The 18,673-nt window shown below is 41.4% G+C and overlaps 1 protein-coding gene across 2 annotated transcripts in view; it reads left to right on the top strand.

Moving 5' to 3' along the window:
• Nucleotides 1-18,673, top strand: part of LOC140482336 (uncharacterized) — an 80,936-nt gene that overhangs the window by 44,795 nt on the left and 17,468 nt on the right. For both annotated transcript variants that reach the window (XM_072579646.1, XM_072579636.1), the window contains one exon: nt 14,369-14,467. In XM_072579646.1, the coding sequence (XP_072435747.1) occupies nt 14,369-14,467 (99 nt within the window). The remainder of the gene's footprint in view (nt 1-14,368; nt 14,468-18,673) is intronic.

Below are 18,673 nucleotides of genomic sequence, written 5' to 3'. Positions count from 1 at the left end.
TCTTGATTCTGGTTCCTTTGGATGAAAGCCTGCTAAAAGAGACTGAATTGGAGGAAAGCTCACTAAGAACAAGTTGCCAAGATGGTGTCCACATTTTTTAAAAGAAAGCCTTTCATTGATTTCAAGATGAAACCTATTTGTTCTTTTTAAAGAGTAATTGAAAGAACATCACAAAGTTGTATTTCCTGAGCAAGCTGTGTTTTGGGGATGGTCAGAGGGATAAGAATTTATACTTTTATGTCACTGACTGTATGTTAACCATTTATTATATCTTGTCACTGCCATAACAAGAGGAATGTGGTGATAATCAAATGCCAATACTTCACAGGTCACACTATTAATATAAATGTTTAAATATAACAACTACAATGGCCAACTGTTCCTCTTTTGATGTGCTTTCACAGTCCTTTGAATAAACTGAAAAATATCTGTTCATTACAATGTAACATATATTCTTAAAAATGAGGGCAGAGCTTATATACTTAATGGTAAGGTCTTAGGGAGTGTTGGTGAACAAAGAGGTCCATAGCTCCTTGAAAGTGGAGTCATAGGTAGACAGGGTGTGAAGGAGGTGTTTGGTGCACTTCCCTTTATTGATCAGTGTATTGAGTATAAGGGTTAGGAGGTCATCTTGCAGCTGTACAGGGCATTGGTTAGGCCACTTATGAAATATTGTATTCAATCTGGTCTCCCTGCAATAGAACAGATATTATTAAACTTGAAAGGGTTGAGAAAAGATTTACAAGGATGTTGTGAAGTTTGGAGGATTTAAGATATAGGGAGAGGCTGAATAAACTGGGGCTACTTTCACTGGAGAGTTTATAAAATCATGAGGGGCATGGATAGAGTGAATAGTCAAGGTTTTTTCCCCAGAGTAGGGAGTGCAAAGTTACAGGTTGTAGAGTCATAGAAATGTACAGCACGAAAACAGACCCTTTAGTCCAAATTGTCCATTCCAACCTGATATCCCAACCTGATCTGGTCCCACCTGCCAGCACCTGGCCCATATCTCTCTAAACCCTTCCTATTCCTATACACATCCAGATGCCATTTAAATGTTGCAATTGTACTAGCCTCCCAATTTCCTCTGGCAGTTCATTCCATACACGTATCACTCTCTGCATGAAAAAGTTTCCCATTAGGTCTCTTTTATATCCTGCATTCCAAGGTCTCGTTGTTCAGCAACACTCCCTAAGACCTTACCATTAAGTGTATAAGTACTGCTAAGCTTTACTTTCCCAAAATGCAGCACCTCGCATTAATCTAAATTAAACTCTATCTGCCACTTCTCAGCCCATTGGCCCATCTGATCAAGATCCCATTGTAATCTGAGGTAATCTTCTTCGCTGTCCACTACATCTCCAACTTTGGTGTCATCTCCAAACATTTCCCTCTTATGCTCACATCCAAATCATTTATATAAATGACAAAAAGTAATTGACCCAGCACTCCACTGGTCACAGGCCTCTGGTCTGAAAAACATCACCCCACCACCACCCTCTGTCTTCTACCTTTGAGCCAGTTCTGTATCCAAATGGCTAGTTCTCCCTGTATTCGACGTTTTGGGATAGCAAATCTTAGCAGGACTTATACACTTAATGGGTGTGTTGCTGAACAAAGAGACCTTGGAGTGCAGGTTCATAGCTCCTTGAAAGTAGAATCACAGGTAGATAGGATAGTGAAGAAGGTGTTTGGTATGCTTTCCTTTATTGGCCAGAGTATTGAGTACAGGAGTTGGGAGGTCATATTGCGACTGTACAGGACATTGGTTAGGCCACTGTTGGAATATTGTGTGCAATTCTGGTCTCCTTCTTATCAGAAAGATGTTGTGAAACTTGGAAGGGTTCAGAAAAGATTTACAAGGATGTTGCCAGAGTTGGAGGATTTGAGCTAGAGGGTGTGGTTGAATAGGCTGGTGCTGTTTTCCCCGGAGCATCGGAGGCTAAGGGGTGACCTTATAGAGGTTTATAAAATCATGAGGGGCATGGATAGGATAAACAGACAAAATCTTTTCCCTGGGGTTGGGGAGTCCAGAATTAGCGGGCATAGGTTTAGTGTGAGGGGAAAGAGAGACCTACAAGGCAACATTTTCACTCAGAATGTATGGAATGAGCTGCCAGAGGAAGTGATGGAGGCTAGTAAAATTGCAACATTTAAAAGGCATCTGGATGAGTATATGAATAGGAAGTGTTTGGAGGAATATGGGCCAGGTGCTGGCTGGTGGGACTAGATTGGGTTGGGATATCTGGTCGGCATGGATGGGTTGAACCGAAGGGTCTGTTTCCATGCTGTACATCTCTATGACTCTACCTAACCAGTTTCCCATTGGGAACCTTGTTGAATGTCTTACTGAAGCCCAGATAGATTATGTCCATAGCTCTGCCCTCATCAATCCTCTTTGTTACTTCTTTAAAAAAACTCAATCAAGTTTGTGAGCCATGATTTCCCACACACAAAGCCATGTTGACTATCCCTACTCAGTCCTTGCCTTTCCAATACATGTACATCCTGTCCCTCAGGATTCCCTCCAACAACTTGCCCACCACTGAGGTCAGGCTCACTGGTCTATAGTTCCCTGGCTTGTCCATATCACCCTTCTTAAACAGTGGCACCACGTTAACCAACCTCTAGTCTTCCAGCAGCTCATCTGTGACTATCGATGATACAAATATCTCAGCAATCACTTGACCAGCTTTTGACAGAGTTCTAGCGTACATCTGATCAGGTCCTGTGAGCTGCATTAATTATGGGACGTAAAGAAAGAGTGATGCATGCAATGTTGTCTTTGGTGGCGAGTTTTTATTTCGGTAGTGGAACATAATGGTAGAAACTAATATTTTCTGATCTCAGTATTGGATTATGCATGTAATGTTGCAAGTGCTGACCAAATTCCTTACTGAAGTACCAGCATTATGTTTTATTTCTTATTTACTAGGCAGAGCACATTCCTTGATAGTATCACAAAAGTGTTATTGACCAGGCAGAGATCAAGCTAATCCTAATTGGATTCTATAGTGGACTTTGAGGTGTTATTTCAAGCTGGTCCTTCCACAGAATTTCAATTAAAACTGACAGAAATAATCCTTGACATTTTTTCAGTTATGGTGTAAAGCCATTTTTACAGATATTTGGTGTGGTGTACATAAGTCTGCTTCAAAAGTAATTACTATTTATTATTATTAACAGTAAATGTGACAAAATTCAAGTCACAGAGAAGGCTTTTATCACCAAACACTAGTGGTGATAAAAACCTCCTCTGTGATTTGAATTTTGATTAGTTTAGAATTGAAGTAGACTTAAAAATCTCATTTTGAGTAAAAAAAAGTACTAAAATCCTTTGTAGTGGGGAAAATAACATACCATTGGTGTTCCTTTTTAAAACCCCAGTTGGCAAGTTTAGATCATGGTATTTATTGAACACAACCTGTTTGGAGTGAAAGGAGGAAAGAAAAAATCAAAAGGTATGAAATGGTCAGGAAGAGTTCTGAGGGAGGGTCATGAGACCTGAAAACATTAACTCTGCTTTCTTTCTAGAGATGTTACCAGATCTGCTAAGATTCCCCAGCAACTTCTGTTTTTGTTTCAGAATTCCAACTGTCAGTGAGGTTACAGTACCATTGATGCAGGTTGCAAAATAGTCCTGGAGCCAAGGGCGAATTTCTCCTTAGTGCAATTCCTAATAAAGAAAGCATTTATTTTATGTTTAAAATTAAATTTACTCCGGAGCTAACTGGACAGGTGTCTTTAACCAATCCTTCAAAAAGATCTTCAACATTTCCAACTGACATGCTGGCAGCCAATTCTACTTAAAACTAGTCAAAACTCAAAATCTACATTTAAACGTATAGAAATCAGATTACAAGGCTTTTGTTTTATGAGTTTGCTTGCATTAAGTAATTCAGTCAAAATTCTGAACTAAGTCTTGTCATGATTGCTTAAAATAAATCTTTAATATTTGCCATATTATCCAGCAGAAAATTCAGAATTAAAGTTTGCTGAACTGAATCCAATATTTATTTAAAAGTACAAACTCCCAACACTACTCAAAAGAAAGGGTGAAACATATGGAAATATTTGACTACATAAGAAATAAAATATCTTGTATATACAGTGTACTATCATTTTTATTATACTGAAGGCTTGAGTTCAACTTCAGCAATTTCAATAATACTACTCAAGAAAACTGTCTCTAATTTCTCAAGTATGCTGTGTAAAAAAAATGTCTAGATGCAGAACTAGAGTTTAAAAAAAAAGATCAAATTAGGGGACAGTGAAGAGTTTGTAGAAGAGGTCTATTAGAGGATAAAGAAGGGAGCCCACTGGTGTCTGTGGAAAGAGAATTACGGTAATTCCAAAGTACAGGCGAATGAACTGGAAAGTGCTGAGTGTACTTGAGCAATGTTGAAAACATAGAGGATATGTTTGAAAATGGTTAAAGGAATATATTATATTCTTTTTAAAAAGTGGCCGAGGAATTATGAGCAAGTTTTACATTTCCAATATCAAATTCTAGGGAAGAGATGAATTAGCATGAAAGGAAACAATATGCTTGTGTTTTATCATGTTCTTTGAATATTGTTGTATGGAAAGTATGGAACGTAAGAACCATATTTGCTTGCTGAATGGTAGTCGATCCCTTTGAATTCAAGCCAAAGAGGAGCCTGAAATTATTTTGTTTATAATGTCCAATTTTGCAGATAGCATGGAGGCTGTCTGGATCCCCACATAGCAATAGGCCCACCCTCTTCCATTAAATGACCTGAGGCTTAACTCAGCTTTGATCATGGCCACATCTCTGTGAGAGTTGGAAATCCAACCCTCAGGGCTGTGCTCCAACAATGTATGGAGAAGATGTTATTAAATGTCTAGGCTGTTGCCCCAAAATATAATGCAATGCAAATATAAGGTGTCTGGAATTTATTCCTCCTGAATCTCCCTAAAAAGTATCTCTTCAAAACTGCTATGATGGTATCCAAAGAATGCATTGCGCATATTGCAACACATTTGTAATTCTCATTCAATAATTCATTTTCATTTAGAAAATTAGAGGTTTATTGTATAAATATATTCTTCAAAGCATGTGTCAGTCGTGCATTTGCTATTATTGGTTCATGTAAAAAAAATTCTTACCTTGAATCGGGAGAACCTTTCTAAACCTGTTTGAATTTTGGATAACTTGCAACAAGATTTTTTTGATCAAAAACTAACTTAGTGTATTAAATAGAGAATTAATTTTATTTCCAATGTGCACTGATAAAGTCCAAATACAGTTTAAAAATTTAGTCACAGTATGTGAAAAGTATAAATCCTGCAGATATTTGCATACGGTTATGATATAATAATTGTTGCTATTGCTAATTAATAGCACAAAGTGATATTCCAGGAAGTTGTTCTATCCCATATCACACAAATCCAAATATGTTCCGCTCATCAGAGTAACTTGGACATGATAACTGTAGGAACAGTTTGACCTAATTGTTTTAGAACATCCTTTAAAAACTTAAATAGTCTTTTAAAAACATTAATGTTTTTATTACTGTAAAATTTCATAAATTTTCAATTATCTCATTCTGACAAATATTAATTTATTTCAGAAATATGAAAGATAGAAATTGTAACTTGTAACACAGGCACAACATGACCTAGTTTTTGATTCAATGTCGTCTTCCTAAAAAGACCTGAAAAAAACACTTACAACATGCTTCTGCAATTTGATGCTGCACTAGCAACCCTCATTGTAATGCGCTGCAAGGACACTATGTACTCAGGAACACACACCCAGCTCATTGACTGGACTAGCTTGGGATTGCCAAGTGGTGGAAGATTTTGCAGATGAAAGAGAAAGTGGTAGAGCATGAGCCTTGGTGGGAGGTGTGTACAATAGCAGTGATAGAGTGACATTTTGAAAATGGTGGCACTTATGCTGATGGAGTGGAGAAGGATGTTGACCTTCTTCTTACCGCTCTGGGCATTCCTCCACACACTGTTTTAACCCATATGGCCACCTCAGGCTAGGCTGGCATGATCTGGTGGCATCGTCACCATGGCTGGTTCTAGAAAGGATGATGTCTTGTTTGTACAACCCACCATCCAACATGACCTTCTGCATCCCGCCTACAAAACCGGGGACCAATTCTCTCCTGCTTGTCATGTCTGAGGCAAAAATCAGCAACCATGCAGGGTAGCCACAGATGGACAGTATTTCTCTGGGTGCCCAACCAGGTTTTACAGTTAGTGTGGGTGCAAGGGAAGCGGGTGAATTCTGAGCTATCTGCTGAATGGTTAGTTGCTCAAGGAAACGTGTGTTATAAGATCAGTTGCAAATTCGATGGGAGAGATACCATTGAGCAAGGTAAATTATTAAAGGGATGGGTTTGATAAGATAGGGTGAGAAAACTTGCTAGAATGAGAAATGTTCAAAAAAACTCAACATAAGACTGAGGTGCATATGACTCTTTTAGGTTCTCAAGCTGAGATTGGTCAGCATTGACTCAGGCCTACTCCATTAAGGTTTACTGAATAGGCTTTATGGCCTAGGTGCAGGAGCTACACATCAGGAATTTGGGAAGGAAGTATCTTTTCGTTGTCTTGCTGTCTCTATATTCCTGCTGGAAAATAGATAGTCGAGACTAGTATCAGTGCCAGTTTGTCTAAAGAAAGAGTTTGAAGTATCATTGAATGTTATTTACTTAAGTTCATGTAAAATCCTTGTTTTATATTTTAGTACAGCATCAATGCATTCATTTCAATTGGTTAATAATACTCCAAAGATAATATAATTGCAACTCTTCATAGAAATAGAAAGTCATAAATAGGTAATAAAATTCCATATAATTTGAGCACCTGAAATTACAAGATGTATTTAAAATGTGTGCCATTTTTAATAAATAGATGCTGACCTATTGAGGAATCAGTGGCCAGTGTGCATTGACCTAAAGTGTGTCTTCTAAAAGCCTGAGTATTATCATATTAAGGAACTGTATTGCTTCATATACTGATCAGAATTCAGTGTGGGTTGGGAACATGGACTATGTTGTATTTTTTGGAGGAGTGGTGTCTTCTCTTCACTTGAATCAGCAAATCTGAGCCAAAGTTTTTTTCTGACTTTTATGACAAAGCTCCTCATTTGGAATGAGAGTGAGATTTTTAAAAAAAAACATTAACTATCAGAGTGAGAGTAATTCCAGTAAGATCGCATTATTGCTCTTCACTCTGAGAAGGGGTCCACGTGGTACTGACTAGTATCTCTAACCACGTGGATATGCCAGTTGTTTTCCCTGAAGAATATGTGTGACCCAGTTGGATTTTCAGAAGAATACTGAGGGTTCCATGATCTGGCTCACAGTTGGTTCAGTTATGCAAGTTTGCATGCTAAGATTCTAAATCATAAACTCTACATAGCCACCAAACTGCCATACTGCTCTGCTTACTGGCCAGCAATGCAGCTGACAGCCAATGGTTTAGTTTTGCATTGTTGAAGCCAAGTGAGGGAGTATCCAGTAATTTAGAGAGAAATAGTTTGGAAACATTACTGCTGAGATAGACAGATGTTTCTGGTACTTGAAGGGTTGAATTTGCCATTGCATTGCAAGTTGATTTTCTCCAGAAATTACCGTTAAGTAGGTATCAAGTTCACCCATTACAGCTTTTGAAAATAACATTTTGGAAATAAATTGAGCATTCAATGGCTTAATAAGCAGTGCAACATGTTCCTGTTTCCTAATAACCTGAACTGATATTTGCCAATAAGTTTATGTCATAATGATCTTTCAGTCCTTAGTGAATAAACATTTAAAAATTGGCATCATAGGCATCCTGACATGAGCAATGTAATGACATAATTCATCAAACATTGATTTAAAGCCACCCATGTGTTTAATTTCTGTTATACGGTTCTAAACTGTTTCCACATTTCATTCCTATCATTATGACCCCTGCCATCTAGCTCTCTTTGTCTAATACTATCATATAAAACTGCTGCAGCCGAAGTAAAATGCTAAAAGCGTTTTCAGTTATGTACTGGCAAATCAAGAAGCAAGAGCCTGAAATTCCTGAGCTGGGAGAGTGTATTAACACTGTAAGATGGACTGTTGGGCCTAAATTTGGGATTGGCATCGATGCAGATCCATTTTTTACATTCAGTCATGGGATATATGCATTTATCGTCCGTTCCTATTTGCCCTTCAGAAAGACTGGTGAAGAGCCTTAAACCACTGCAGTCCATTTGTGTAGGTAGACCCACAATGCTATCAGGAAAGGAGATCCAGGAGTTTGACCCAACAACAGTGATCCAAGTCAGGACGGTAAGTGGCTTAGAGGAGACCTTGCAGATGGTGGTACCTTCCATTTATCTGCTGCCCTTTCTGCAGTGTAAATGGCACACATTGCTGCTACTGAATGTTGGTGGTGGAAGACGTGGGTGTTTGTGGATTTGGTGCAAATCAAGCAGGCCGCTTTGTCCTGAACAGTATCAAGTCTCTTGAGTGTTGTTGGAGCTGCACTCGTCTGGGCAAGTGAGACCTTTTCTATCACACTCCTAACTTGTGCCTTGTAGACAGTGGACTGGCTTTGGGGAGTCAGGAGGTGAGTTACTCACCAGAGTATTCCTAGCCTCTGACCTGCAAGGTGTTTCTGTGGCAGGTCTAATTGAGTTTCTGGTCAATGATACCCCCCAGGATGTTACAAATATGGGAACATAAGAGCAGGAATAGACAGTTCAGCTCATCAAGGCTGCCATGCCATTCACTTGGATCATGGCTGATCATCTTCTTAATGCCACTTTGCTGCACCATCTCCATATCCCTTTATGCTGGTCCCAGAGCAATCTATAAATGGCTGCCTCAAACACATTCAATGAGTGAGCTCCCACAGGTCTCTGAAATAAAAAAATCCAAAGATTCACCATCCTCTGAGTGAAGAAATTTCTCCTCACCTCCAACTTAAATGGCTGTCCTTTTTCCTGAGAATAGGCCTCTGATTCTAGAGTCACCTGGCACCTCCGTTGCATTTCCTTGATGGCAAGTGCATCTTTCCTTCGACAATGAGAACCCAAAACTGTTCAAAGTGTCTCACCTGGGCTCTTACAACAGCAGCATGGCATTTTTATTCTTTATTCAAATCTTGTTGAATCCTGATTTACCAGATGCCTTCCAAATTTCCTATTGCACCTCCATGCCAGCTTTTAATGGCTCATAAACTCAGATCCCTCTCCAAATGAATCCAATTCCAGGATTTGGAACAAACTAGGACAGACAGGGAATTGGAAATGCTGTGCTGCAGTACATTTGATAGTTTAGACCCATTTGTTTAATTTTATGTAACACCATCAGTGTCATTGCTGCTGCAATCAAACTGGAAGTTTGGTAACTTTCTCATATGTATCAGCTCTGAGTTTAACTAGGAATGTCAGTCTGATGTGGAGAGGCTGGACCATAAGTCACAGGCAAATTCCTACAATGCTGTTAAGCTAAGACCTCGGGCATTTTAAGTCTGGGTGCATTTTCATCTTGGAGCACAGTATGCAATTAGAAACTGGAGAGGTTGATATGTAGACGGGGAGGTAATATTGAAATTTCTCATTGGCTCTGTGAGGGACCTATAGTGTTGGTTTCCAGTGTTAAATAACTGGTGGACTGTTGGAGAGGGCATAGTGGATCCTGAGGCAATTGTTTTCAGGGGCTGGGAAGATCAATCTTAAGTGTGGAGGCCTAATGGAGCACTGAGTGAAAACACTGGAATCTAAGTCCAAATGTTAATGGTGCCCCATCTGTCTATGGCAGGTATCTGAATGCTGCTAAAAAGGAGGTAGGCATCATGTGCCAACAGTTGAGCAGGAAGCACCTAATTCTAAGAGTGGAGCCAATTTACTTCTTCCATGTAGGCATAGCTTTTTTATTTAATATTCAGGAGTATTCATAAGAAGAGTGCCTGAAGCTTGAAATGAACAATGCCTGAAGGAGTAGATAGGTCCACATTTTTATGTCTGGAGGCCAATCTCCAGACTCTGAAAGAAACAAGTTTACTCAAAATCAGTTGTAGCTGGTGCTTAGCAGGAAGACATTGGAACTGCTTTTGGGATGTACTTGAAACATCCCCATTAACTCATGGTGACTTATTAAGTAGAGAAAGTTCATCAGGAAGATAGTGACCACATTGAAAGACCTAGGTCCAGCTTTTCTTCAGGATGGATGAGTTGTACATTGTGGTGAAAGTGATTGAAGTGTCCAGAAATTGCAAATCCCATTCTGAGCGTGACACTTCCCATTTTTACAGAGAACAGTAGGAAATGCAGTTACCTCTGAATTCCCACTTGCATAGTTTGTGGAGAGAGTTGGCCATTTAATCAGATGTGATTTTGTTGAGTGGTGTCTGAAAGCAGTACTGTGCAGATTGGATCATTAAGGATGAGGTTTCTAAATTCTTGGAAGAACAGAGTCTGATTAGAACAAGTCAACATGGATTTAGTAAAGGGAGGTCATGCCTGACAAACCTGTTGGAATTATTTGAAGAGGTGACAAGTAGGTTAGACCAGGGAAACCCAGTGGATGTGGTCTATCTAGACTTTCAAAAGGCCTTTGATAAGGTGCCACACGGGAGGCTGCTGAGCAAGGTGAGGGCCCATGGTGTTCGAGGTGAGCTGCTGGGATGGATTGAGGATTGGCTGTCTAACAGAAGGCAGAGAGTTGGAATAAAAGGTTCTTTTTCAGAATGGCAGCCGGTGACGAGCGGTGTCCCGCAGGGTTCGGTGCTGGGGCCACAGCTGTTCGCATTATATATTAATGATTTGGATGAGGGAACCGGGGGCATTCTAGCGAAGTTTGCCAATGATACGAAGTTAGGTGGACAGGCAGGTAGTACTGAGGAAGTGGGGAGGCTACAGAAGGATCTAGACAGGTTGGGAGAGTGGTCCAGGAAATGGCTGATGGAATTTAACGTGAGTAAGTGCGAGGTCTTGCACTTTGGCAAAAAGAATAAAAGCATGGACTACTTTCTAAATGGTGAGAAAATTAATAAAGCCAAAGCACAAAGGGATCTGGGAGTGCTAGTCGAGGATTCTCTAAAGGTAAACATGCAGGTTGAGTCCGTGATTAAGAAAGCGAATGCAATGTTGTCTCTTATCTCAAGAGGGTTGGAATATAAAAGCAGAGATGTACTACTAAGACTTTATAAAGCTCTGGTTAGGCCCCATTTGGAGTACTGTGTCCAGTTTTGGTCCCCACACCTCAGGAAGGACATACTGGCACTGGAACGTGTCCAGCGGAGATTCACACGGATGATCCCTGGAATGACAGGTCTAGCATATGAGGAACGGCTGAGGATACTGGGATTGTATTCGTTGGAGTTTAGAAGATTAAGGGGAGACTTAATAGAGACGTACAAAATAATACATGGCTTGGAAAAGGTGGATGCTAGGAAATTGTTTCCGTTAGATGAGGAGACTAGGACCCGTGGACACAGCCTTAGAATTAGAGGGGGTCATTTCAGAACAGAAATGCGGAGACATTTCTTCAGCCAGAGAGTGGTGGGCCTGTGGAATTCATTGCCACGGAGTGCAGTGGAAGCCAGGACGCTAAATGTCTTCAAGGCCGAGATTGATAGATTCTTGTTGTCTGGAGGAATTAAGGGCTACGGGGAGAACGCTAGTAAGTGGAGCTGAAATGCGCATCAGCCATGATTGAATGGCGGAGTGGACACGATGGGCCGAATGGCCTTACTTCCACTCCTATGTCTTATGGTCTTATGGATCTGGTAAGAGCAAGAACGAACCTCGTGTATTTGTTGGGATACCTAGCTGCCATTTGAGGGTAGTGGGGAGATACCCTTTGGGGAAGGAAAGGCACTCTGAGAGAGACAAGGCAGCCCTTTAGAAGAGGCCTGATGTCTGCAACTGTAGAAGGTGAATTGACATAATAGTAAAAGGACAAGGAGTGGAGAGAACACAGGAAGGATTGGGTTACCTCTTCTGGGTTACCCTATCATCTGTGGCACCCAACTGAGATGGTACTCTTACATTGTGACTTCCCCTTTGGTCTCAAAAAGCCAAATTCCTCCATTGTTCTTCCCCACTCACCCAGTATCCTTGCTGGTTTCTTCTCTGTATTCTCCTGTATCTCCGCTGTAATCGCTGGTGAATTTTGTCATTGCTGCAGCTACTCATCTGCTGTCCTAACGCGAGGCTGGGTTTCTTGTTCCTGAGGGATAAAGCTCTCACACTTACCTTGTTAAGACTGTATCCAAGGCACTGTTGCCTTTTGTAAAGCTGGTGGGCTCATGGGTGACTTTTCTATGATCTTTGAAATTAGAAATGCAAGTAGGGCATAAAGAAATAGCAATGACATTGTAAGAGCTCACTACTGGAGTATTCATCTCCTTACTTCGAAGACTGATTATGGACACTTACCCTTGTGCTGGACATGCACAGAAGCTGCGGTATGGCTACGTTTAAAAACCAGATCATTAATAATAATATGGAGGGCTTTTGCTTTGCACAGTCCTGAGGATACCAGAACAAGTGGTTGGTTACTATCACTTGAAATTTCTCTAAGGGCAATGTCTGCAGCAGCCTGCAGTAAAAGGTTGGACAAGTGTGCATTTGGTGCTAAACTGCTTTATTCCATTCCAAGGCATCATTCTGTGGTTGATGTACTTAGATTCATGAGTTCTCACTCTACATTGGGAACTGCTCAGATGGAAGGACTGAAGTTGAGGTAGTAGGAGCAGGAACTCCCTCTTCTGACTTTTGTCTGGGGATTTATATTGATCTCCTGAAGATATGCCAGGAAGTTGATGGGGGAATGTCAGTGGAAATTCCACCCCTAACTTCCTGAACAATCAGCCTTGAATGCATTTTTTCATAAATTGTTAAACTTAACCTCATGTAAAAGTAGGAAAAATGTAATTCTTAATCCTGACATCAATCTCTTATGTACTAAGCTATAAACTCTTTTAGACATACTACAGCAATTTTTAATAATCTTATGAGATAAAACGGGTAAAATGTATGTCGGACATGGTGTACTGTGTATGTTGTGGAATAAGTTCAAAGAGTTTATAAACAACAGGATGTTCAGATTTATAGCATTCCTCTGGCATACAGTTTAACAAATAGGATGAAATACGAATTCAACCTCATACTTGTGGTATAATCCTCTGATCATTAGAGCATCAAATAAATATGTCCTCAAAAAATTTGAAGTACTTTTCTACATAAATTTCCACCAATTACATTTTGGAATCGGTGGGGGTAAAATTCAGCTCCACTACTTCAGACATAATCTCATGGAGTGGATGATTTGCTTACACAAGAACACATTTGAATTCAAAAATAAAAGTCACACTCCAAATCAGGACATTTGAATTCCACATTGAGAACAGACAATGGTGGGAGTATTCAGCAGATCTGGCAGCATCTGTGGAGAGCAAACTGAAGTTTAATGTTTCAGTTCACTGGCACCCAGGTTTGAGGCGAGGAACAAAGCTGCGAGTAGTTCTGTCTTTCTCAATAAATTCTACAATTTTGAAAACAAAGGTCCCACTTTAATTCTTAAACCAATTAATTATCTCCACTTGCAGTTCATTAACAGGACAGCTCAATGCTAATGTGTACATATGAAACAAAGGGAGAAAGAGAGAAGCAGGCAGACTTCTTGCTTTTTATATTCTGATTTTATTTTTAAACACTGAATTTCAAAAATAAACCACAGTTTCCAGAAGCAAAGAATACAAAAACAAGTAATATAATGGTGAACAAGGACGCAATCTTAGTTAAGTTGTTTTTGCTGATCCCCATGATAAGAAAGTGAAGATATTAAGCAAACAGTGAAGGAGGGAATAATGTTACATTGATATAACATCCATAAACAGTGTAGCAAGTAGTTTCCATTTGTTACCCATTCTGTCACAATGGTGAAACCAAAGCATTGCCAAGAGCCACAACTATTGTATCTTGACATCTCAGTGGCATGATGGCTCAGTGATTAGCACTGCTGCTTCACAGCACCAGGGAGCTGGGTTCGATTCCACCCTCAGGTGACTCTCTGTCTGGAGTTTACACATTCTCCCTGTGTCTGCTCGGGTGTCCTCCGGATGCTCTGATTTCCTCCCACAGTCTATAGATGTGCAGGTCAGGTGGGTTGGCCATGCTAAATTGCCCATAGTGTAAACTAGGTGGATTAGCCATGGGAAATACAGGATTACACGATAGGGTAGGGTGTGGGATGCCCTTTGAAGGGTTGGTATGCACTCAATGGGCTGAATGGCCTGCTTCCATATTATAGGGATTCTATCACACTATAGATTGATGTTCTAAATTTTAGTGCTTTTTTGTTCTTTTGCACTCAATGCTATTTTTTAATACGTATGTTTGCAGATTACACGTGAGTTGTCCAGTGAAGTGGCTCAAGAATTTTTCATTGTAAACCAAATGAGTCGATCACTAGCATTTGATGTTATCTTTAATGCAGTCCAGGTGAGTAACAAATGAACATAGGATTCTGTGAGATATTTTACTTTTTTGCCCTATTGTAGCTTACTCTCATTTCTGTTAAACAGGCTGACTTGTACAGCAGTAACCACTCTCCGGTAATTCAGTGGAATATCCATTCTTGTGTGTGAGCCCAGATAGTGATTACTAATAGGCTATTCAACTATAGGAGAATCACAGTCAAGTTTCTTGTCCATCTACATACAAGTTGTAGTGATCATGAGCAGGAACCCTGGATTATTTCTTCCTCTTGTAGGAAAGGAATACTGAGAACTAGATCTATTATTTCCACTTCAAAGTTTATTACTTTCTTTTCTTCTTCACATTCTTCTGTTGGTTAATGGAATTATTTAGTGGGTAAGTTTTACAAATACATTTTCCTACCTGGAAAATATATCAGGAAATGACAGTCTTTGATATGCTTCCCCTGATTTTCTTTCATTAAGTATATAACTTATCCACTGAATTTGTGCTCCTGGTAGGAAAGACCCATGCCAGAAGTTATTCATAGAATCGCTGTGTACAAAGAACAAAGAAAATTTACAGCCCAGGAGCAGACCTTTCGGCACTCCACGCCTGAGCTGATCCAAATCCACTGTCTAAATCTATCACCCAATTCCTAAGGATCTGTATCCCTCTGCTCCCCACCTACTCATGCATCTGTCCAGATGCACCTTAAATGAATCTAACTTGCCTACCCCTACTACCTGTGCTGGCAAAGCGTTCCAGGCACCTACCACCCTCTGTGTAAAGTTCTTTCTGCGTGTATACCCCTTAAACTTTTCACCTCTCACCTTGAATGCATGACCTCTTGTTATTGATTCCCTCACCCTGGGAAAAAGCTTATCTCTATCCACCCTGTCAATCGCCTTCATGATTTTAGAACATAGACATAGAACATAGGACAATACAGCACAGAACAGGCCCTTTGGCCCACGATGTTGTGCCGAACTTCTATCCTAGATTAAGCACCCATCCATGTACCTATCCAAATGCCGCTTAAAGGTCGCCAATGATTCTGACTCTACCACTCCCACGGGCAGCGCATTCCATACCCCCACCACCCTCTGGGTAAAGAACCCACCCCTGACATCTCCCCTATACCTTCCACCCTTCACCTTAAATTTATGTCCCCTTGTAACACTCTGTTGTACCCGGGGAAAAAGTTTATGACTGTCTACTCTATCTATTCCTCTGATCATCTTATAAACCTCTATCAAGTCACCCCTCATCCTTCGCCATTCCAACGAGAAAAGGCCGAGAACTCTCAACCTATCCTCATGCGACCTATTCTCCATTGCAGGCAACATCCTAGTAAATCTTCTCTGCACCCTCTCCAAAGCTTCCACATCTTTCCTAAAGTGAGGCGACCAGAACTGCACACAGTACTCCAAATGTGGCCTAACCAAAGTCCTGTACAGCTGCAACATCACTTCACGACTCTTGAATTCAATCCCTCTGCTAATGAACGATAATACACCATAGGCCTTCTTACAAACTCTATCCACCTGAGTGGCAACTTTCAAAGATCTATGTACATAGACCCCAAGATCCCTCTGTTCCTCCACCTGACTAAGAACCCTACCATTAACCCTGTATTCCGCATTCTTATTTGTTCTTCCAAAATGGACAACCTCACACTTGGCAGGGTTGAACTCCATCTGCCACTCCTCAGCCCAGCTCTGCATCATACCTAAGTCCTTTTGCAAACGACAAATGCCCTCTTCACTGTCCACAACTCCACCTATCTTCGTATCATCTGCAAATTTACTGACCCACCCTTCGACTCCCTCATCCAAGTCATTAATAAAAATTACAAACAGCAGAGGACCCAGAACTGATCCCTGCGGAACTCCACTTGTAACTGGGCCCCAGGCTGAATATTTACCATCTACCACGACTCTCTGACTTCGACCGGTTAGCCAGTTTTCTATCCAATTGGCCAAATTTCCCTCTATCCCATGCCTCCTGACTTTCCGCATAAGCCTACCATGGGGAACCTTATCAAATGCCTTACTAAAATCCATGTACACTACATCCACTGCTCTACCCTCATCCACATGCTTGGTCACCTCCTCGAAGAATTCAATAAGACTTGTAAGGCAAGACCTACCCTTCACAAATCCGTGCTGGCTGTCCCTAATCAAGCAGTGTCTTTCCAGATACTCATAAATCCTATCCCTCAGTACCCTTTCCATTACTTTGCCTACCACAGAAGTAAGACTAACTGGCCTGTAATTCCCGGGGTTATCCCTATTCCCTTTTTTGAACAGGGGCACAACATTCGCTACTCTCCAGTCCCCTGGTACCACCCCCGTTGACAGTGAAGACGAGAAGATCATTGCCAACTGTACTGCAATTTCCTCTCTTGCTTCCCACATAATCCTAGGATATATCCCGTCAGGTCCGGGGGACTTGTCTATCCTCAAGTTGTTCAAAATGTCCAACACATCTTCCTTCCTAACAAGTATCTCTTCTAGCTTACCAGTCCGTTTCACACTCTCCTCTTCAACAATACGGTCCCTCTCGTTCGTAAATACTGAAGAGAAGTACTTGTTCAAGACCTCTCCTATCTCTTCCGACTCAATACACAATCTCCCACTACTGTCCTTGATCGGACCTACCCTCGTTCTCGTCATTCTCAGGTTTCTCACATACGCATAAAATGCCTTGGGGTTATCCTTGATCCTATCCACCAAGGATTTTTCATGCCCTCTCTTAGCTCTCCTAATCCCTTTCTTCAGGTCCCTTCTGGCTATCCTGTATCCCTCCACTGCTCTGTCTGAACCCTGTTTCCTCAATCTTATGTAAGCCTCCTTCTTCCTCTTTACTAGACATTCAACCTCCCTCGTCAACCAAGGCTCCCTCACACGACCATTTCTTTCCTGCCTGATAGGTACATACATATCAAGGACACGTCGTATCTGCTCCTTGAAAAAGTTCCACATTTCCACCACATCCTTCCCTGACAGCCTATGCTCCCAACTTATGCTCCTCAAATCCTGTCTTACAGCATCATAATTTCCCTTCCCCCAATTGTAAAATCTACCTTGTTGTGCGCACCCATCTCTCTCCATAACCAAGGTGAAAGTCACAGAATTATGGTCACCATCACCAAAATGTTCACCCATTAACAAGCCCATCACTTGTCCCGGTTCATTACCGAGTACCAAATCCAATATGGCCTCCCCTCTGGTTGGACAATCTACATACTGAGTTAGAAAAGCTTCCTGGACACACTGCACAAACACCGCCCCATCCAATCTACTTGATCTAAAGAGCTTCCAATCAATATTTGGGAAGTTGAAATCGCCCATGACTACGACCCTGTGGCTTCTGCACCTTTCCAAAATCTGTTTCCCAATCTGTTTCTCCACATCGCTGCTGCTATTGGGGGGCCTATAGTAAACACCCAACAAGGTGACTGCACCTTTCCTATTTCTGACTTCAGCCCATACTACCTCCAGAGGCAGATCCCCCTCAAACTTCCTTTCTGCAGCCGTTATACCATTTCTAATTAGCAATGCCACCCCCCCTCCTTTTTTACCACCCTCCCTAATCTTACTGAAACATCTGTAACCAGGAACCTCCAACAGCCATTCCTGTCCCTCATCTATCCACGTTTCCGTGATGGCCAAAAAATCGTAGTCCCGGGTACCGATCCACACCTTAAGTTCACCCACCTTATTTCTGATACTCCTTGCGTTGAAGTATACGCACTTGAGCCCATCTCTGTGTCCGCAAGTATTCCCTGTCCGTGCTACCTTCTCCACAGCCTCCCTGCAGTCTTGGACATCCTGACACACAGCTAGCTTACTTGCTGGACTACAAGTCCGGATCCCATCCCCCTGCCAAATTAGTTTAAACCCCCCCGAAGAGTGCTAGCAAACCTACCCCCCCAGGATATTGGTGCCCTTCTGGTTCAGGTGCAACCCATCCTGTTTGTATAGGTCCCACCTTCCCCAGAATGCAGTCCAATTGTCCAAATACCTGAAGCCCTCCCTCCTACACCATCCTTGCAGCCACGTGTTCAACTGCACTCTCTCCCTATTCCTTGCCTCACTGTCACGTGGCACCGGCAACAACCCAGAGATGACGACTCTGTCTGTCCTAGCTTTTAGCTTCCAGCCTAACTCCCTGAGCTCTTGAATGACCTCCCCACCCCTCTTCCTACCTATGTAGTTGGTGCCA

Source organism: Chiloscyllium punctatum, chromosome 1, assembly GCF_047496795.1.
Source record: "Chiloscyllium punctatum isolate Juve2018m chromosome 1, sChiPun1.3, whole genome shotgun sequence".
NCBI classification, from domain to species: Eukaryota; Metazoa; Chordata; class Chondrichthyes; order Orectolobiformes; family Hemiscylliidae; genus Chiloscyllium; species Chiloscyllium punctatum.
The sequence above is the reverse complement of the archived record's forward strand: the minus strand, read 5'-3'. Positions and strand labels throughout refer to the sequence as shown.